Here is a 22,894-nt window from a genome sequence, read left to right on the forward strand (position 1 = left end):
ACTCTGTGGGCCTCAGGATGCTGAGGCTGGTAGAGTTGCAGCTTACTATCCTTGTCTATTGTTACTAGGGAGTGTCTGCTATGTATCTCCAGCACAGGAAAACACCGAGCTCACTTACACTCCGGGGTGGTTTCCACTAGACTTGTACTGCACGTCTCTCATATCACTGGAAAGGAGAAAACTCAAGCTGAACACTGGAAAGTGGGAGCCATCTGTATTCAAAAGGCTCTAGTACAGATTTTTGGAATAAAAATTTAAACACTGAGGAAAGGTGGTAATGGTATAATCAAACAATACATAAATGTATCAATTAGAAGACTGACTAAGAGCCTGGTGGTGGTGGCGCACACCTTTAATCCCAGCACTTGGGAGGCAGAGGCAGGTGGATCTCTGTGAGTTTGAGACTAGCCTGGTCTACAAGAGCTAGTTCCAGGACAGGCTCCAAAGCCACAAAGAAACCCTGTCTTTAAAAAAAAAAAAGAAGAAGAAGAAGACTAAGACATTTTCTAAGAGTAAGGCATAAAAGGACCAGATACAAACCAGGAAGTTTCCAAATCTGAAAGAAATTTTAGAAAAGAATACAAGCAATGGGGGAAAAAAAAAGAAACATCTCAAAGAAAAGAAGCAAATTTCACATATCTGATGATCGAGGATGAATAAAAACAAACTAAATGAGACTGCAACACTGCATATTAGTAGGTAAAAGAACAAAATCCTAATGGCCCTTTAAGCAGTAAGGAAAATTAAATGTGTATGGTGTGGTAGCAGATATTTTGTTGAAAGCACATGAAGCACATGTTTTAAAATTCTCATGAAAAAATGAGTAGGTACATGGAATTTATACCCAATCAAACCAAATCATGTAGAAGGGTCAAATTAATATACTTTATAAAATGTCGCAACACAGAGACCATTAATTAGGAGGCAGGTGTTTCATAACAAGATATTACCGCCAACAAAAGTTCCGAGAGCAATCATAGTAAACGTGACTAGATTGGTAAACCATACCAAATATAGTATGCCAGGCACTGTATTAAGCACTAGGATACGTGCACAAGAAACTGTAATCAAGCTCAAGGGCAGAGGCCTGCATCCCAGCTGATGGAGGACGGTCATCTGTCTATGTGTTACTTTCATTGGTTAATAACAAAACTGCCTTGGCCCTTTGATAGGAAAAAAAATTAGGTAGGCAGAGTAAACAGAACAGAATGCTGGGAGGAAGAAGGCAGTGAGGCAGTCGCCATGACTCTCCTCTCCAAGACAGACACACGTTAGGATCTTTCCCGGTAAGCCATCACCTCGTGGTGCTACAGAGACTTCTAAATATGGGTTAAAGCAAGATGTGAGAATTAGCCAATAAGAGGCTGAAAGTAATGGGCCAGGCAGTGTTTAAAAAGAATACAGTTTCCGTGTAATTATTTCGGGTAAAGCTAGCTGGGCGGGTGGCAGGAAGCGGCCTGCCATTCCTTTTACAGATTGGTGCCCAACTACACCCAGCTACTGTGGAGGCTCAGGTCAGAGAACCATTAGGTTTAAGGCCAGCCTGGATGACTAATTGAGACCCTGTCTCAACATTTTTAACAGGTAAAGAGAGAGCTGGGGATATAGAGTCCAGTGCCTAGCACATATGAGGCCTAGGTACAATCCTCAGTATCACAAAAGGGGGGGGGTGAGAAAGAAGAGGAAGATAAATGGAAGGAAAAATACTGAAGAAAAGAAAAAAATCATGTATTAACAGATCAACCAGTGAATCAACAAATATCTGCCTGTGAAAGAATTAGACACTGGAAAAATAATTAAGATTAAAGCAAACAAGGCCACTGTCCTCAAAGATCAAGTAGTTTATGGGCACACAGGAATCCAATGATGTTTACTGACTGTCTATTTACTAGGACACTAGGAATATAATGGTAAGTTAAACAATTTATTCTTAAGTACCAAAGGAGGCTGGGGTATAGCTCAGTTGATACAGTGTTTGTATAGCATATATCAAACTGGGTGTGGTGAGGCATGCCAGTAATCTCAGTACTCAAGAGGATCAGGAGCTGAAGACCACCTAGTGACTTCCAGGGCAGTATGGGAAACATAAGACCCTATCCAAAAGGTATGATGGAGTGTGAAATGAGGCTTATACAACTAAGACTCTAAAATGAGACCGTCCTAAAGACATGACATTTGTGGGAAAATGTGAAGTTAAGCTGGCAAAGGGAAAGGAAAATGTCACTCCAGTTGGAAGATGTGATTGCTAACTTTATCAACTAGATACAACCTAGACTTGCCTGGGAAGCATCTCAATAAGGGACTGTCTACACTGTGGTGGTCTTTCATGCATCTGTGGGGGACTGACTTGATTAAACTAATTGATATGAAAAGAGTCAACCCACTGTGGACAGCAGAAGGCAGGAGAAAAACAGAAATGATCTGTGGGTTTTAAATGAGTAGCTAGATAAGCAGCGAAACCACTTACAGTAAGAAATGACCCAGGAAGTGAGAGATCAAGTCAAAACGAGCTGAGAAAAGCCCCTTGCAGCCAGGTGTGGTGTCATAGACCTACAGTACTAACCCTTGGGAGGTGGAGACAGGCAGCTCACTGAGTTCAATGTTACTCTTGGCTACACAGTTCGAAGGCCAGCCTGGAATACTCAGGAGCTGGGCTAAAACAAAGCAAGCAAACAAAAGCTGAATAAATGTAGCAGAACAGGGACTGTAGATCTGAGTTAGAACAGCCTGGGATAGGAAATAGGTTACAAGTGACCAAACTGTCCAGTGGTGCCCAAAGTGGGCTAACTGTAGGTACCAATGAAATTGTACCAAATGGTCAATGAGGAATAAAATGCTAGAACTACCACTTTACGGGTTAATGATAGTTTAAGCTATCACTAGTTGAGATTTGGGTTTAGATTAAAAGTGGTCTCACTTTTAATTAATTTAATTAACATCACAGATTATTCCTCATGAACTGGAGAAACTACTTAGTGAAGAAAAAATGGCAGAACATAGAAGAGTGGTATGCTCCTTCCTGTATATATGATGTGTTCCAGTGATAAGAATTTTAAATGCTCCTAGCTAAGGCATTTACAGGTATGGAGGTTTTTGCTTTTCAAGACAGAATCTCTCTGTTTAACCCTGGCTGTACTAGAACCTGATCTGTAAACTAGACTGGCCTAAAACTCAGAGATTTGATTGCCTCTGCCTTCTGAGCTCTGGTTTTAACTAAGGTTCATCCCTGGCTTAACAATATCTGTAATATTATTTGTAATAACTATGGGTATTAAAGCTAATCCACGTGGACAAGGAAAAAATGAGAAGCCAGAACACTTAAAGCATGGAATCATTCACTTCTTCACATATTCACTAGGAAAAGCTGCATTATAATGTAACAATAAAAACCAAAATATCTAATAAGGTTATGCCCCAAATTAAAAATTATTAGTATCATGTAAAATGTAGACTTATTTATGTGCATAGTTAGAAAATAAACAATATACTGTTAACCATGTTTAGAATTAAATGAGTTATCTTTGCATTGTTACATAATGTACACCGTACAATACTCATGAATAAAACAAAGATATATTTAGACTATGTGCTTGCAGTATCTTACTGATGGTACATAATTAAAGGATGGAGATGTGTAAGACAAGTGCACGAGAAATGGAGAGACAGTGGTAAGGATGGGGAAGGAGTAGCAAGAAATCCAGGCCATGCATGACTCAAGGGAGATTGTGTGCTGACTTGTTTTAAAACAGTTTAGAGGAAAGTTCTGATAATGGTCTGTTAAAGATGGGATTCTGTTCAGAGATGTGTTTATGAGGCCAGTGTAACATGGGAGAGAGTGGCCTAGAGAAAGGTATACAGGACACCAGGACACCAGGATGCCTTCCTGAGAAAAGAGATCAAGAAGGAAGCAGACACAGGTGAGCTCTAAGACATGAGGTGTTAGAACATCAATATTACTGACATAAACAGAAATTGTTACAAATCAAAACTGATGGAAAAACAAAACTATCCATTTTTAGTAGAAAGAATTCTTATTAATGATGCACTTAAAGTTGTGTCTTTCTCTTGAATGCAGTTTTAATTTAGTGAGAGAGTTAAGAACTCATTTAGAGTATTTTTATTTTCAATTTATTCCTTTTCTATATGGAAATTACCTCATTCATTGTAGTTTTAGTGGCATTCAAATAATCTTGAACAATAAAGGGTTTTTTTTGGCCTTATTTCGTTACATATTCATTGGTCCAAGGAGGGGGTCTTAAGCCATAAAAATAGAAGGCTGTTGATTGCAGGGCAATTATGGCAGCTGGGTAACCACATACTAATGCTACACAGGCAGCAGTTAATTGCCTGACAGAAAAAGTTATTTGGCGTGCAAATGGAAGTTTAAAATATGAAATCTGTTTGAGACTAAAAAGGCTTTTCTCCACTTTTCATACTTCCAATTATTTTAGTTTCTGATATGAGCTATTTAAGACTCTTTATAGGAAAGTATAAAGCTCCCGATCCTGTCAAATCCATGATGCTGGATAAGCAAGCTCACTCCTCTAGCAAAGAATCAAAGACCCCCAAGTCCACCAGCTCTTTTCCACTTTTCATACCATCCTTTATATTTGTGACTTCTAGATGGGAGCCTATTTTTAAGAATGAACATTCTATTTAATAATAAATTTTAAGTGATGCTTTTAATTCATTTTGGAATTCAATAAACATTTCTAACAAAAAAGTAAGCATAAACTACACATTGTCCCCCGAAAGATCATGAACTACTAAGAGGTGTAAAAAAATTCATCACCCACAATCTTACCACTTACAGAAAATTATGGTTAAGATAGGCGTGTGCGGTTTTCCAGGCTTTAAAATTACATAATTTTTAAATATGAAAAATTGAGTTCATAATTTTCAACATGAAAAATTTAAATATTATACACATATGATTTATAATGTTTAGTTTTAACAGTCTCAGTTTACCTTTCTTCTCCATATAATAATAGTCTTGATATCAAAATGATCACAACTGATGGTCTGACAATTACATTTCTGAGAACCATCATAAGCACTGGCTGGGATTATTACTATAAACCAATTAAATGTGTGAAGCTATGAAAAGGGAAACAACTACTTTGACTTACAGATTTGTAAATCAAAGGAGACATAAATGAGTATGGATAGAGGAGTTAAAGCTTTCATGAAAAAAGTCAGGGAACTACTCAACATGGGTTACAAGTAAGGACAGATCACATCTGTGTCTTAGCTGGCCAGAACCTACCACCTGCATTCTTTATTTTCAAAGGAGCAGTGTGGGGCCTTCCAGGTGTGTCAGAAAAGACTCTCAATCATCTGACTACCAAGAAGAGAAGAGTTGAAAATGTCTGGAATTAGCCAATATGAGAAGATAATGGGTGGATTTAAGAATTAATTATGTAAATTTCTACTGTATGGAGAATAATGACAAGGTAGTCCACTAAAATTATAATATGTGGATATGAGTTTAAACTAGTTACTCATAAAATAACTGTAAAAATATCACAAAAAATTCTGACAGTGAAAATTTGAATATCTAATAACCTTCACATCAAAAGAAATTTTTGCAAACCAAGTATTCCCTATTGTTAAAGAATACTGTCCTCCAGGTATGACATCCACTGTCATCTCAAAGTCAAAGCAGCTAGGATGACCAGCACTCAGGAGACTGAGCTAGTCCTTCATAGAAGGAAAGTGTGGGAAGGGAACCTGTGGTAGTCTCAATGAGATGTCATCACCTATAAGTCTTGGACATTTGAATATTTGGTCCCCAGTTGTTGGCACTGTTTAAGGCCTTAGGGGGTGTGGCCTTGCTGGAGGAAGTGTGTCACTGGGGGCAAGCTCTGAGGTATCAAAAGCTACATACTATTTCCAGATAACGCTCTCTCTGCTTCCTGTTTATAGGTCAAGATGTGCCATCAGCTGCTGCTCTAGCCTCCATGTCTCCACCTGCTGCAATGCTGTCCCTTGTCACTATGGACCCTAGCACTCTTTAACCATAAGCTCTAAATAAACACCCTTTTCATAAAGTTGCCTTAGACATGGTGTTTTATCAAAGCAATAGGGAAGTTGCTAACACAGATCCTTACCTGAGATTCTAGCTTCTCCCTCGTTCTTATGTCCCAACCCAGCTGCATGTGCCACCAGGAATGACCAGAGTATATTTAGTGAAAACAACTGAAGAGCAGACTCCACCCATGCAGCTTCTGGGAGGAGCTCACCCATGATCCATGCTAAGGTGCAACTTTTTAATGATGCAGCTTTTTAGGCATCATTTATAAGCCTATAAATAAGCTCAAGAGACTCACTAGTTCACCAAGCTGGACTGGGATGGACTCATCTGCTGCTAAGGCCCTCTCTGAAGTGCATACTCATTTCTTTATGCCTCCTCAGGAAACACAACAGCCATTAAATGGGGTCATTTAAATTTGATAATAGTGCCTGCTAAGACATAAAAAAATACTGACTTCAATTCTTCATGTTAATAATCAAATTTCACTGACTTTAATACAATCAGTTTGTTAATAGATTATTGTTGTGGGATATTTGTATACTGTGTGAAAAGTATTGCTGTGATTAGTGTAATAAAAGCTGAATGGCCAATAGCTAGGAAGAGGTTAGGCAGGACTTCAGGGGACACAGAGGACTCTGGGAAGAAGAAGGGTGGAGTCACCAGCCAGATGGAGAAGAAACAGAAAGTGCAAGATGAAAGAGAGATAACACCACATGACAGAACATAGATTAATATAAATGGTTTAATTTGTCAGAGCTAGTGGAGACAAACCTAAGCTAAAGACCAGGCTTCATAATTAATAATAAGTCTCCATGCCACTATTCAGAAGCTGGCTGGCGGGACAGAAAAAAAACTTGCTATAAATTATCATTTAAACCTAAAGAAGCCCATTTTTCATTTAAGATGTTAATGGTTGGACAAAGAGAATTAATAATCCCCATGGAGACTGGCAGCAGGTAAAATTTACATTACCAGTGTAAACACAATAGAGACAATCAACTAATCTAATGGCCATAATACACACCGGGTCAGCAAGTTTATTTGTTTGAGGTTAAAGACATGCTCACTTGTGTAGCTGCTGTAAGTACCAAGAAAGCAGATATACTTGTAAATAATAAAACTTGTTTCAAAAGTATGTAGCTGGGCATGGTTATACACAGCTACAGTCCTAGCACTCAAGAGGCTGAAGTGGGAGAACCATAGGTTGAAGGTCAGCCTGGGCTACAACAGCAAGGGATTGATGGAAGGAGGAAAATACATGGTAGTCATTTTCCCCACATCTGCTATAACTTTGACGATTTTCAAAAGGCTTAACAAATTTGAGAAAATTAGAGCTCTAAAGCCAAGAACATTTGAGAAACAACTTTAGAAATAATTCTTTTTTGTTGTTTCAACACTGACAGGAAGTAAAGGAATGCTGTGTCACAATACTACCATTGGAGCAGGAGGTAGGCTTGGCAGCTGCCCTGGTTGGTTTCCTGAGTGCTGTGTTAATCCAGAGGCCTCCTCTGACTGTTGTGAAGGAAACTTGACAGCAGCAGGTTGCTGAGACAATCCCACCTTCTTATTTGGCCCATCCAATCTGCTGCTTCTCTCTAAGGCAATCAGGTCACGGATTTTCTGCAGCTGCTCCACTGAGGCTTTTTTAGGAAAGATAAGATGTGTTTCTCCCTGGAATTTTCAGAATTGAGAAAAATCTTAACTTCTGCTTTAAACTGACAGTCATTCTTATACACAGTAAAGCCAATACTATTGAATGTATTATATATATATATATATATATATTTAAAGTATTCTTTAAATTTTTATATGTATGGGTATTTTGACTGCACATATGTGTCTTGTGCACTCTGCATGTGCCTAGTACCCAGGAAACCACAAAGAGGGTATTGGGCCCACTGGAATTGGAGTGATAGATGTTTTTGAGCTGCCATGTGGTGTCGGTTCCTCTTGAAGAGTATACAATGTTCTTAACCATGGCACCATCTCTGCAGCCTTAAATGTATCAAATCTCAACAAAGATAATAGTTTTTAAATAAAATTAAGAAAATGTGTTTCCTTGTTAGTATATAAAGCTTAGCATTATTGAATGTAGTTCAAGGGACCTTTATTTATTTTACTTTATTTTTTGTGGCAGGTCTCCTATATTCCAGGTCAGCCTTGAATTTACTTTCTAGTCAAGGATGACCTTGAACTTCCTGATCCTCCTCTTTCTATTTCCTAAGTGCTGGGATTACAGATGCGTACCTCCAAGTCCGGTCAATGCCGTGCTGGGGCTTGAACCTATGGCTTCATGCCTGCATAGCAAGCAGTACTCTACCAAATGAACTACAACCCTGGCCTTAGGAGAGCTTTAGAAAAACAACACTTTAGAATATGGTAAGAGTGCAAATGCATAGCCCTAATTTCTCTGCAATAAAATGAAATACTGTAAGTTTCTATTAAATTCTATACAAAGTAATGACAGTAGAAAAACTGTCATACAAAAGGAGTCAGGAGGCTGAGGTCTGTAATCCCAGCTACTCAGGACACTGAGAAGCAGAATCCCAAGATCAATGAAGACCTGGGCAAGCTAGTGAGATGGTCTCATAATATAGTTAAAAAAAATCTGGAGATACAGGTTAGTGAGATACATTGGTTGCCTAGCATTTATGAGGAACAAGGTTCAGTCGCCAGGATAGATGTGTTTGTTTTGATTTGTTTTAAACACAACAGAAAGATCAGGAAGGTATCACACAAAACAACTGAGAAGCTATGTAACATATCATAAGATAAATATGGTTGACAACAATGAACAGGTTATCTCAAAACAGTGAATAGCATTTTCAATGTTCCCAAAGAAATATCACCTGAGGGATAGATATGTCATTTACCTTGACCTCATTTAGAAAACTGAATACAATAATAATAATAATAACTGTACAATTATTACTAAAACTTTTTTTTATAAAAGTTACATGACAATTTCTAAACCCAAGTCTTTAGAAAATAGTTATATCAGAAGTGTGTTTTGGTCCACTATTTTCCAAGAACAGTTGAAAGTATATACTGACAGTTAATGTGAAAATGTGGATGTAATTTTTTTGTAATGCTAGGGGTCTTGCACACACTAGGCAAGTTCTCTACCTTCAAGCGACATCTTTGGTACAAAACTATAGATTTATTTATTTATTCATTCATTCCTTTCTTTTTTTTTTAATTCAGGGTCTCATTGTGTAGTCCTGACTACTCTAGAACTCATTATGTAGCTTGGATGGGCCTCGAATTCAGGGAGATTTGTCTGCCTCTGCCTCTTGACTGAATGAACATACCATCATGCCTGGCATTATAGATTATTTTTTAAAGATGTACTTAATTTTTAAGCATATATGTATCTGTGTATGTGGTATGTGCATGTACACACAAAGACCTGAAGATGTCATTGGATCTCATAGGACTAGAGTTAGAGGCCTTTGTGAGCTTCTGTATGTAGGCGGTGAAAATCAAACAGTAATTCTACCAACTGTAATGTGATTAAAGATTGTCATCACACACAGTAGCCATACCTTATGCTGGATAGTTTTATGTCAACTGGACAAAAGCTAGAGTCATCTGAATGTGGGGAACCCCAATTTAGAAAATACCTCCATAAGACTGCCTTAGGCAAGCCTGAAAAGCACTCTATCAATTAGTGATTGATGGGGGAGGACCCAGTTCATTGTTGGTGGGGACGCCTCAGGGCTTGTGGTCTTGAATTCTAAGCTGGTTTAGCAAACAAGAAAGAGTAAGCCAGTAAACTCTACTTTTCCATGCCTTAGCATCAGCTCCTGCCTCTAGGTTCCTGTCCTGTTTGAGTTCTAGCCCCAACAATCATGAATTGTGATATGGAAGTGTCAGCAAAATAAACCCTTTCTTCAAGTTGCTTTTGGTAACAGTGTTTGGTCACAACGACAGTAACCTTAAGATACCTGCAGATAATTCATTAAAATAACTGAAAACAACTACTTCCCTGGTAATGGGAAGCTGCTGGAATTAATAACAACAGAAAACTTCATTATACAGAATCCGTTTTCAAATGTCCATGATGCTCATGTATTAAACACATTACCTGTGAAAATTAATTTCTACCATTCATGGTGTTAATGCCGTCTAGGTACTGTGCAAGAATTTCATGTACATTCTCTCCAATAATTTTCAGAACCATCTGAAAGGCTGTAATTTTACCATTTACATACATTTTATATGAAAATACAAAGGCTCAGAAAAGTTGAATAACCTAACTTGTGCTACCCAATAATTGCTCAATCATGGATTCAAACTGCAATGACCTCAATTGCTTTGTTAGGTAGGACTGATCCCATCCTAGTCTGACAGAAACCAAAGCCTACAAGCTTCTGCAATTAGTTGGAAGGCGACAAGCAAACAGAACATCTACAACAGAGATGGCTCACCCTTCTCAACTTTAGAAAGGCAGTGAAGAACAGTGAAAACTAGAGACGGGGAGAGGGATAAGTATGAGAAGATGGACACAGTGCTACAACTGGAGAACGTTCTGGTATGTTTTGGGTATAGCAGAGTGCATGTAGTTACAACTGTGCGGTTCTATCTCCAAGCAGGATTTGGAATGTACTCACCATGATGGACATGCCAATTACTTTGATTTGATCCTTACCTCATGTATATACATATATCAAGATATCACACAGGATCTCACAGAAATGTACAAAATAGTACATGTCAATAAAAAACAAAAATCTGTCTGTAATCCTAGTGCTGGGGAAGCCAAAGCAGCAAAATCACAAGTTTGAGGCCACTCTGGATGCCACATTGAGTTTCAGGACAGGTTGTTAAAGAAAACAAACAAGAAAATTCAAATAACGAAAGTTTTAAAAAAGGGGAAATGCTTCACATCTATAAGTACCATCTGGTTCCCACAAATGGAGCCTTCTGGTGACTTGGTATTCGTGAGGCAGTAATGCAAATGCAGAAGGTAGTCTTTGGGGGAATGGAACTAAAACTGAACTCTGTGGCCAACAGGGAACTGGTATATATTTTGTTATGCATAATGTTATTCCTTTTGATCTCTGGTCCCTTTAAGGGACAAGCCACGCCCACTCCCAGCGACTTCTGACCTCTCATCGCCATCTTGGCCTCTTTCTGTTCTCTCTCTTGGCGTGTGCACACGTTTCTGTCTTTCCCTTTCCCTTTCTCTCTGTCTTTCTCTCTCCTTCTCCTTCTCCCTTTCTCTTTCTGCCCCCCCCCACCCTTTTCCTCCATAACCCCCTGAAGAAATATTTCAATCTCATTCTACATGTTCATGTCTCTGTCTCCTGCTCACCTGCCATGTGTCTGCTTGCTGCACTGGCTGCTCCCAGAGCCCGTTGCCTGCTGTCCCTCCTGAGACTGGCTGCCATCTCTCCCAGGGAACAACCCCGGGAATCTCAGGCAGGGTGCTGGGGGGGGGGCACGCCAGCATTTGTCTCTGTCTCCTGCCTGCCTCCTATGTGCCTGCCTGCCCACAGCCAGCTGCTCTCCCAGGACTCACTCCCGCTGCTCTGTGAGCTCACCGCCTGTTCACATGGCCTCTGGGGATCTTGCAGGGACCCACAGCTGTCTCTGCCGGACTAGCGGCTGCTCTGCAAGTCTGCTGGGGGCACACCAGCATTTTTTAATGAATATTACATGGAGCATCCAGGTAGCTGATCTACATCTCAGTCCACACCTCAGAGTCCCAAGAGGACAGAAGTGTGGTTCTACCCAATCCTAAAAATGATACCTATGGCCAGTATGTTATTTTTTTAAAATATTTATTTATTTATTATGTATACAATATTCTGTCTGTGTGTATGTCTGCAGTCCAGAAGAGGGCACCAGACCTCATTACAGATGGTTGTGAGCCACCATGTGGTTGCAGGGAATTGAACTCAGGACCTTTGGAAGAGCAGGCAATGCTCTTAACCACTGAGCCATCTCTCCAGCCCCGGCCAGTATGTTATTAAAAAAATCTTTAATCCATAGCATATTTTCACAAAAGGTCAAAATGACAGGCTATATGTAACAGATTCAAGAACATTTTAAGAAATGAAGAATTCTAAGATTGAACAAACGTGCTTATCAAAACATTTTTCCCAAGACTATTCTCACTGCAGGATTGTTTAGCAAATCGAGCCTAGGACAATTAAAGACCAGAACTGTGTTTCAGAAAACCGAACAAATCTGTCAGATTAACTATGCTTCATCCCTACCAAGATGAGAAAAAGAATGCAGGTGGAGGATAGATCTGACTTCCAGCTAAGAACACTAAACTGCAGGGTCAAAAAGATGTTTGGATCCCAGTCTTCCTCAACCTCACTCATAATTTTCAGGATTTTAATATACATTTGCAAATTTCAGGGTAAACATCAGATGTACCTTTCAACTTGAAAGCCTATCAAAACTCCTAATGTGATCAGCTATATTAGTCCATCTTACAACTCAGTCACAATGATGAAACAGTTACTTCAGATCTGTCCTGAAGTGTGAAGTCTAAAGACTGGCAGAAAGCAACTATAATTTCACTTTAATAGAACAGTGTGACTCCATTTACATCAAATACTATTCCAAGTTTCAGAGTAGTTTGTTATCTGGCATGGAAGAGACCCAACCACGATGAATGCCTGACATTGATGCATTTCTTTGGGTGTGGGACATTTAGGGCCAAAACTAATACAGTCCTTGGTCAGAGGGTTACCCTACCTAGCACACAAATATTTGCTAAGTGAAAGATAAATATGATTCCCTTGAACCTGTGACACTTCAACAATGAGAAACCGATACAGCTTCTACATGTCAATTACTAAGCTTTTGTAATTGCCTGCCTAATTTTAAGTCTTCATTTCCTTGTACAAAATCAGCAATGATCTCATTTCTCTCCCTTTATAGTTTGAAATTCTCTACATTCAGATGTCTTTTTTTTAAAATCTGTAATCAGATGATACCATGCTTTATAATCCTGGCCTGATCTCTTTTGAGTTGTGGACTTACCTTATTCAACTTACTAATATTTCTACTTAGACAGTATTTAATAGCAAAGTAGTTAGACCTGTCCAAAAGTTGAGCAGTGCTTTCTTCCTTAAAAGCTGTCATTTTCCAAGTTTTTCCCATCTCATTTAGTGGTACTCCTATCGACTTAGTGTCTGAAATCTAAACCGAGATATCCCCAATTTCTTCCTTTTCCCTTGTACAGACTTCTAATTCATCAAGACCTATTGGTTCCTCTACACAGGTATACACACATAATTCCTGAATGCATCTAGCCCTCATCTCTCTACCACCAGTGCTTAACTCAAGAAATGTTTCTAGCCTACTATCTGCGCTGCAGTAGCAATCCTCTAGGAGCTAGAAACGCCAGAGATGGAGCAGATAAAGGCTCTTCCACTATTCACAGAACTCCTGCCAGGCATTCTTAGACTGGTTTAACAAGCTCAACTACTTTTCCTGTACCATCCCTTGCCTGCATTCCAGATTATCTAGAATATTCTCTTTGCAATAACTAACATATATGAAAATATTCTTCCCTTCTTAAAATATGGCCTCAATATTAGTTCCACTTCTCATCTCTGTGACAGAATATCTGACAAACAATTTAGGAGTACGGACTTATTTTGGCTCAGGTTCAGCGGGTTCAGTCCTGTCACTTGGCAACATGTTTCCGGGCCTAAGGCTAGAGAGAATATCAAGACAGTGGGACCATGTGGAGGGAGAGGCCTCTCTAGGAAGAAAGAGTATACCAAAGCAGCAATAGGAAGAGGCCAGGGGGAGAGACAGCTTCCACAGCTGTGTTCCTAGAGGTCTACTTCCTTCACTGAGGCCCCACCTCCATAGTTCTACCCCTTCTAATTAATCCCTCCAGGGAGGGATTCAACCATTCATTTAGTGACAAAAGTCCTGAATTGTCTCTGGAAATACTCCCATAGATAAGAGATAGATGTGTTTTACTAAACTCCCCAGGTGTTTATCAATCTAATCAAATCGATAATCAAGATTAACCTTTGCAGCTTCCTCTCTCACTCAAGTCTTTCCCTGGTCTCTGTGTAAGCCTGGTCTGTTGATCCCTAAAGCTATTTTCTGTGTCACAGCTACCATAGCTAGAAGCCCTTAGCGCAAGCCAATCCTCTGTGTGAACTGAGTTTCAGGCACTGAGTGGTTTCTTGTCTCTCACCTTTGCCTCCTCAGAGGCCTTCCCTGGTCAGTGACTGCCACAGTGACTGCAACTCTATCTGCTGTGAGCACAGCACTGTCTTTTCTCCTTCACACTTGTATCCGCTTTCATGCTCTCTAACATATTAGAACTTAAGCTCTCGGTGAGGTGGGGCTATAATCACAGCTGCATCCTCGCGGTGTACTGTAGAACTCGGTTAGGAAGGGCAGACAGGAAGAAAACTACATCCCACTTCGTTAACAATGTCTACGATGCTGCCTTAGACTGCCACTGGCCCTGTAGTCCTGCTCAACTTCCAAAATCCTACATATCGGGCTGGAGAGATGGCTCAGTGGTTAAGAGCATTGCCTGTTCCTCCAAAGGTCCTGAGTTCAATTCCCAGCAACCACATGGTGGCTCACAACCATCTGTAATGAGGTCTGGTGCACTCTTCTGGCCTGCAGGCATATACACAGACAGAATATTGGATACATAATAAATAAATATTTTTAAAAAATCCTACATATCACATAGGGGATCATAGAAGATTCCGAATCCTCTGTCTGTCTGTCTTTTAGAGACAGAGTCTGAGTATGTAATCCAGGCTGCCCTGAGCTCATGATCTTCCAGTCTGTTTCCCCCTCAGTAGATAAGACTACTGGATATGCCAGCATGCTTGGCTAACATTCACAATTCTGATAACTATGTGTATTGTGTTATCTCTGCCACAAGGTTTGAGGGGATGGAAACACCAAACTCTTCTTGTGAAATAAAATGGTAAAAGAGCTTGAGATTCCTGTCAGAGGAAGAAAATCATTCTGTGGGGCAAGTAAACTCGTCTTTTCTGGATTTGTTTCACATTTACTACTTCCTACTGGAGACTACAATGATCCCTAGGATCCACTGCACACTCACAGAGCCAGTGCTTGTGACAAGACAGAAGGGGTCACATTATTCAACCCTCTTTATTCTAAATCATTGAGACTTGTAAGATTTCCTAACTCAGGAAGCTTGTTACATTTATATCCTGACTTCATTATATTTTTAAAATGTCTAACAGATTAAAAAAAATTCTACACATTTTCAAAATGATCAATTAATTAAAAGTAATACTTCATTCAAACAACTATTCACCGGCACTGCTGATTGTTTTGCACATGCAGAAGGGGAAGAAAGCCTTAAACACTTACCTCTTCAAAGCCCATTTCAAACAAACACTCAACAGCTCCTCTGACCGGCAAGAGTCTAGTAGAAAAAGCTGTGTTTCCAATACGGATGGATCTGTATTTTTCATCATTGGGGTTTCTGATAAAAAATAAAATAAAGAGAATATAATAGATAATATGTGGCAACTTATCTTTTTAAGAGTTTATATATGTTTCGTTCCACGTTTCGGATCAGCTGCACTCCTACAAGGCAGTATAGGTTCCAACTTTAAAGAGTGAGCAGTCCAGACAAGCAGTTCAATTTTATGATTTTTACCTCTGTACCACTTCAATTGGCCAACTTAATGGATGACAGTATTAATGCTGCCATAGGAAACTGAGTGACATTTTAATTCTGTGCTGTTATAATTAAATACCTTTTGAGTCTTTTAAGTTTCTAAAAGAAAATAATCAACAGTAGTTCCAGGCAGAAAGTAGAGAATTTTGCCTGTTCTGAGGGATCCCATCACTAGAATGGTTCTCAGCACAAAAATGGTGATTAAGAAGCCTTTGTGAACTGAAACCAGGCTAAAGAAGCTTTGCTTACAGCAGGAAACTTAATGGTCACTTAGCTTCCTTTTCTCCCTGAAGCAAGACTGTTTTTACTATGTTTCTACCTCAGTTCAAAACATATTTTTAGTGTAGGAAGTGAGGTAATAAAAGGAAAACACGAATATTTAAGGACAAAGCTGAAGCAGTACTGCTCAACTATCATGCATTAATGTGGTCTACAAACTCTCGTCCATGCAAGATGAGTGGTCAAGGACTTATTTATAAGAGTTTGACAATACCATGAGATTTCCACTATATTCTACAAAAGTTGTAGGTTCACAAAGAACTGGAAGTTTTAAAAAAAATTCACGTATGATTTCAGAAGCACACATAGACTGATCAAAGCTAAGGGCAGTTTATCTTCTCTGCATTTATTCTATGTATTAGGCCAGGGTTTCTCAATCTTGATACCACAACATTCAGACCACAGCTGAGGGGAGATTCCTTACGCACCACAGAATGCTCAGCAACCTTGCGATCTATGTCATATCATTTAAACAAACAAAAATTAAATTATAAAGTGACCCCAACATTTATCAATGCTCACTGCAGATAACTGTGACTTTTCATGATATATGCCACAAGGGGACAGACATGTCAGTGCCACAATTGTATATCCTAGTTTTAAAACACAGCAATTTTAACCTTCCCAATATCATCTAGAGCTCTATATGATCATCATGTATTTCTTAATGGTTTTTATTGCATTATAAAAAGAGTCTAGCAATGATGGTCATATCTAGTTCCCAGACTCTTTATTTTCTTTTTGCTTTGCTTCACCCAGCAGTCCTCAAACTCAAAATTCTCCTTGTCTCAGCCTCCAAGTTGCTTAAAGAAGTTATGCATGCGCAACCCACATGCTTCTTTTAAAAAATTAAAAATGCTAAGGAAACCTGCATGAGTTTAAGCATAGACTAAGCCTAAGAGTTGGTCCTGCCACATCAATTGCACCGTGGGCACCGACCTTAATTTTTGCTTGATTCTTCAACAACTTAATTTTCTCTGCAGATTTTTCTGCGTTTGTTGTCACACTTTGATGGTTCCCACCCCTCAACACCTCTATTATCTATTAAATATTTTTACAAGTTGTAATATTTACTTCACTTGCTAGCAATTATCTTGTATCTTTTCTTGGACCATTTTCTGAATGGCTGGTTTCTGATGACTTTAAAAGAATGGAATCTTGAGAAGGCAGCAGAATTCCTTGTACTTGCTCAAGAGAAACTTTGAAAACATTTTGTCTTCCTAGTTGTTTTACTCTCGTGGTTATCTACCAAGCTATTTAATTTTCAGAAAAATAACATTTGCTTTTGTATTTGAATCAGGTAAGAAAAGTCACATACTCCCCTTCCCCCTGGTTTTTTGGAAGCAGGGTCTGGGCCTTAAAGGATACAGGAACTATCACTGCCTCACCTCTACCATCCAACCAAACATTGCACACTTACAAAAGTACAGTGGTGTATGCCTGTAATCTCAACATGCTACCTCTGGCCACACAATGAAACTGTCTCAAAAATACAACAAAAACAACTCTCAAAAACCAACCGACCAACCGACCGACCAAAAACCCACCAGTGAGACACAAGAAAAAACAAACAAAAATCCATGAATGTGGGGAAAGGACTTGTACAACAGAGGTGGTGGTGACAGGGAAGGGAAGGAAGAGTAAACGGTGCACTACAAACATGTATGAAATTCCATGAAATTCCAAAGAACAAAGCCAATCAAAAAGCCCACCAAACTAGTAAACCAATTAACAGAAATAGTAATAATTATAATAACCTCAGTAGTAGCTATCTGTGGGCCAAGTCCTTTATTTCTATTCTATGACATAATCCTAGAATAGAATTTTTTCTTCCCTTTATAAGTAAGGAAACTCAAACTTAAAAATTATATATAAATTGCCTATGGTTACACTTTTAAAAAGTGGACGAGAATTAAAACTTACTGTTGTGGTATAAAGTCTAAACATACTTCACCACACAAGCTGCCAACAAACTCACCAGCCCTCAAGACTCACATTCAATTTCTCTATGTGTCAATGGCAAATACATTAAAAAATTAGAAGTCAGCTTTATTAGTCTGTCTTCAATTGCTTCTTACGCAGTCACTGAAAATTGGGAACTGCTGTCAATGTCTGTCTCCATTCCATCGGCATTTATGGCGATGATTACAAAATGACTTCACAACTACAGTTAACACCTGTTTCTTCTAATGCTATTCCTCCAGAAACCATGAGCTCCCTTTGCCCATCACCTCACAGAAATGTTCTCTGCTACTCCATCAACTGGTCCTACCTGGTCAAACCTCCATTCTTTACTATCTCATGTTGGGTCTCCCCAATATCTCCTAACATCCAAGTATAACTACAGAAACATAAACGCTATCTTGGAATTGGTCTTTGATGTTATGCTATAAGCTGTTTTCCATACCGGTCTTTCTCCCAAATATATTAGTATTCTTTGAACAAAGAAACTACTTTTGAGTCTTGGTTCTTCCAGCAGAGTCAATAATAACTGTCTCTGTTTTGTAAACAAAATTAGTGGACTATCAAATTCAAAGAATGAATGAATGAAGGGCTGGGAAAACACTCAGATGGTAGTGTGCTCGCCTAGCACTCAGGAGGCTGTGGTTTCGGTCTCTAGCAGCTCATCACACCAAGTGTGACAGCTCACGCCTGTAATCTAGAGGTGTAGGTAGGAGGGTAAGTAGCTTAAGATCACTCTCAGATAACATGTCAAATTCCAGGCCAAAGCTGGGCACACGAATCAAATTAGCCAACAGCCCACCTGTGACATCAGTGAAACTGATACAGAGTTGTTCTGTTTTGCTTTTGGGAAAGTAGATAGCAAGCTCACCTTATCTGAAAAGGGGGGGGGAGTCTTTTGCATACAAATTAGCTCACTGTTTTTTTCTGTAGTTTAATTAGATGTATGACTGCTGGGGATATAGTACACATCACGAGCAGAAATTTAAAAGGATTATGTCACTGGAGACTACAGCAACAAGTATCAGTTTAAAAATGTGCTAACGAAATTTTTATTTGCAATTCCATTCTATAAACTATCATGAGACTCTGAGGTCAGAGGTGGTGGGACAATATGCTTTCAAAAGTGCTTTCACCTTGCTGCTAGTGGATTAAAAAAAAAAGCCATGGAAACAGAAACCTGATTTTTCTCTGGTCAAATGAGAGAAGTATGACCAGGGCCCAGAAGAGCTAGGAAGCCACTGGAGGTGGAGAAAGGGATACCACGCCCAATCGAGCCAGACTTTGAATTTTAAGAACACAAGGTCACTATTGTTGACAACAAACGAAGAGAGCAATTTCTCACATCAGTCTGAAGCATTTGAGTTAGCAACTCCTAATTTCCTTTTTAGATAAAAGCTCAAGATCAGAACTACAAGCCACAGCGAAGGCTGTAAAATGAACCCCAGTTTCTTTTTAGAAGTTTAGTAAACATTCATGATGCCGGCTCAGATGACAATCATTGTCCCCACACACCGCAGGCCTTCAAGCACTCTCTGATGGCAGCAACTTTGGATTAAGGGAACTGAAAGTAGAACCTTCTTCGCTAATCCACCTCTCTTTTCCGTACAAGGGGTGGGGTCGGGGACTTAGGAATTCAGGAGGCGATCTCTGCCGTAGGTCCCCGAGAATCATGTCACCCTATGCATTCCTTCAGTCCATGGGCATCTTGTACTCTGAGGTGTTGGGAGATGGCAGGGTAGAAGAGTTTAAACTGAGGTGTCACAGCGGAAGAGTTTAAGCTGAGGTGTCACAGAGGAGGGTGGTGATGGTCATGCAGGTCACAGTTACATAGCTGTGAGCAGGCTTAATGCTGCATGACATATGGCATATAATCACCGACGTTCTCTCTCCGATTGACTTTCAAATCACTAATGTTACCTAGGGCGGCTCACACCTGTCATCTGAGCACTTGGAAAGTCGAGACCGGGACTGGCATGAGTTCCGGGTCACAGAGCAAGTCCCATGCCAGCCTGGGCTATATAGGACAGCACCCCGTCTCAAACCAACCCTTTCCAACTCATCCCCTGAAACTGGGCCACAGGACACGTCCAGCCGTGAAGCTGAGAATTCCTAGGGACTTCGCGGCCGTGAACTTGGGAGAGCCGGCGCCCGGGGGCGTGACGTCAGTCAGCACCTCAACCTCCTTAACCTCCACCGACCGCCCCGCTCCCGCACGCCTTTCCCCAAAGAGCTGCAGCAGGGGCTGACTCCAACTTCTAGCGCCGACCCCGTGCGGAGCAGCCGCGGAGAGTGCTGCCCTCTGAACGGGACGCGACTTCTCCGGCGTGGTTGCCTTCAAAACTCTTACGGAATGGGGTGGAAGTAAAGCCCAGAAATCCATCGGAAGTTCGTAACTTTAAACTACAAAGGTTTCAACCACCAAACGCGGCGTGAACGTTTAGCCCGCACTCGGGCTGGGTCACAGAGCTGGGGATCCTGCAGTGACAACCTTGGCGAGCCCACGTCGCCCTGCCCGCCCCGCCTCAGGCCCGAGTGCCGGCGGCCCCGCCCGCCTGCGGCCCTCCGTGCTCGAGGGCCCCGGCTGCACCTCAGGATGTTGTCGGCGTAGGTGAGCAGCAGCTTGGAGGCCTCCAGAAAGGTCTCCGGGGTGTTCTGGCAGAGCTCGGCCACGGCCGGGGACGCCGGGCTCGACGAGCTGCCCAGTGCAGCAGACGCCATGGCTGAGCCGCGGCCGACGCCACCTCGCGCGCCGCGGCCGGCACTGAGCAAGCGCTGAGCGCCTAGGCCGCCGCAGAGGCCTGAGGCCAGGGGGCGGGGCGGGGCGGGGCGGGGCGTCTCCGAGGACAGGGGAATTCTGGGCGGGGCCAGGGGCGGGGCTAGGTACCGAGAGGCGGTTCTGATCGTTGGCACAAGGGAGCCCACCACTGAAGAAGAAGGCTGCGACTAGTGGGCATGCGGGGAAGGGGCCCATAGATATTTTTACAGCCTTCTCTTCACTTCAGATGAATGCTGTTTATGGAAGAAAAGACTCAGAAGGAAGAACAAGTTTTTGGGTTTTTTTTGGGGGGCGTGGGTTTGGCTTGTGACCTAGGGTGGCCTCAAACCCTTGAATTCGCGGAAGTTCCTCCTTAAACTGTGTTTACAGGCGCATGGCTTCAAGAACAAAAGCATGGCTCTGAACTCTGCCTGGTTTCCGATTTGTGTATTCTTTTCCGAATTAGATTGATGAACATCATCTGAAGCCCTCACTCACAAGGTATGATTCCGCTGTAAGGAGCATTTTTAAACAGCATATTGTATCCTATTAAGGAGTTGGGGATTCAGTTTATCATGTGACCCACATAAAAACGCATATATAGAGTAATAGAATAAAATGAGAACAAAGTTAATACACACGCTGCATCTTTTGACGAATACAGACATATATACCATATATATATATATATAATACATACCAATATTCTTTATCTCAGAAAATGATTTCCGGGGCTGCAGAGATGGCTTTGTGATTTATGCACTGACTGCTCTTCCAGAGGACTGGGCTTCAATTCCCAGCACCTATATATATATTTCTTTTTTTCTTTTTTTTTTTCTGGAACTCACTCTGCAGGCTTCTGTCAATCTCAGACATCTACCTGACTCTGCCTCTTAGGTGCTGGGATTAAAGGTTTGGGCCACCACTACCTGACTTTATTACTTTTTAAGGTTGACATGTCACTAAGGGTGGACTTGACGTCAATTCACAGTCAAATAAGACCTGGAACTTTCTGTACTCTACCCTCCTTGAATAGCTGGAGTTACATTCATGAAGCACAAGGCTTGGCTAGCAAGTATTTCTCAGCCTTGTGTTTTAAAGATATTTACTCACCTAACTTCTTGACACCTATTATCTGTTGCTTTTTAGTGTTTTATAAAAAAGTATTTCTGGGCAATTTCTCCTAAGAATTCTTCTAGAACTTCTGAATATTCATTTGTCAAATATACCTCAAGTTTTAGCAATTAGGTTTGTGTGCCAACTTCAAGAATGTGGGTTCAGCTGGGCATGATGACAAATCCCAGAACCTGAAAGTAGAGGCAGAAGAATCAAAAGTTGATGGTTAACCTTGGTTTCATAGTAAACTTGGCACCAGCCTGGGCTACACCAGATCTTGTCAACATACATAACACATACACACCACCACCACCACCACCACCACCAGTGACAAAAGACATGAAAGAAGGGGGCAGTAGGAGGCAGAGAGAGAGCTAAAGGGGATATGAGAGAAGATAATGGGCTGAGTATAGTCAAAGAACATTACATATCTATTATTTTCAACAAAGAATATATTCACTGTTTAAAATTTTCAGTGGGGAACCACGAATTATTTTTTTTCTGGCGCACAACAAAGCAATAATCAGACTTGTGGCCCAACTGCAAGAGTCTTATGTTCCCCTTGAGGGTGCTGACTGATACTTGGAATCCCAGTGTGTTAAAGGTACAGTCAGGCCAGGTGGTGGTGGCAAATGCCATTAATCCCTGCACTCAGGAGGTAGAGGCAGGCGGAGCACTGAGTTCCAGACCACCTTGGTCTGCAGAGCGATTTCCAGGACAGCCAGGGATACACAGAGAAACTCTGTCTCCACCCCTACCCCACTATGAAATAGGTACAGGCAGAAGGATATGGAATTTAGGGACTTCTGGATTATCCATTGCTTAGGTCCTAAGGTCAACTGAAGGACTGATAGTGACTATTCTGACTTTATTTATTTATTTATTTATTAAAAAGAAGGTAGCGAAGAATCAAAGTTCCTCCATTTTGTCCTCTGCTTCCATCTTGTGTCTTGTGTAAATTATTTCCTGTAAAACATTCTAGTCCTCAGAAATGGCTAGGGGCAAAAGTAACAGGGTAGCCATCTGGAAAGCACAGGTGTCCATAGAAGGTCAGCCAATAAGAAAACTTGACAAGCAACAAGCA

General features: G+C 40.7%; 1 protein-coding gene across 5 annotated transcripts in view; it reads right to left on the minus strand.

The window, feature by feature from the left end:
- Ngly1 (N-glycanase 1) overlaps nucleotides 1-20,711 on the minus strand; it is a 48,056-nt gene extending 27,345 nt beyond the window's left edge. The window contains exons 1-3 of one of the 5 annotated variants that reach the window (XM_085687902.2): nucleotides 20,527-20,711; nucleotides 15,383-15,497; nucleotides 7,469-7,705 (exon numbers count right to left, since the gene is read on the minus strand). In XM_085687902.2, the coding sequence (XP_085544028.1) occupies nucleotides 7,469-7,705; nucleotides 15,383-15,497; nucleotides 20,527-20,657 (483 nt within the window). In that variant the 5' untranslated portion in view covers nucleotides 20,658-20,711. The remainder of the gene's footprint in view (nucleotides 1-7,468; nucleotides 7,706-15,382; nucleotides 15,498-20,526) is intronic. The other 4 variants (XM_048421453.3, XM_048421449.3, XM_048421447.3 and 1 more) reach the window with 4 other exon arrangements.
- Nucleotides 20,712-22,894: the final 2,183 nt, after the last annotated feature.

The sequence above is a fragment of the Myodes glareolus genome, chromosome 5, assembly GCF_982192425.1.
Source record: "Myodes glareolus chromosome 5, mMyoGla1.1, whole genome shotgun sequence".
Lineage (NCBI taxonomy): Eukaryota > Metazoa > Chordata > Mammalia > Rodentia > Cricetidae > Myodes > Myodes glareolus.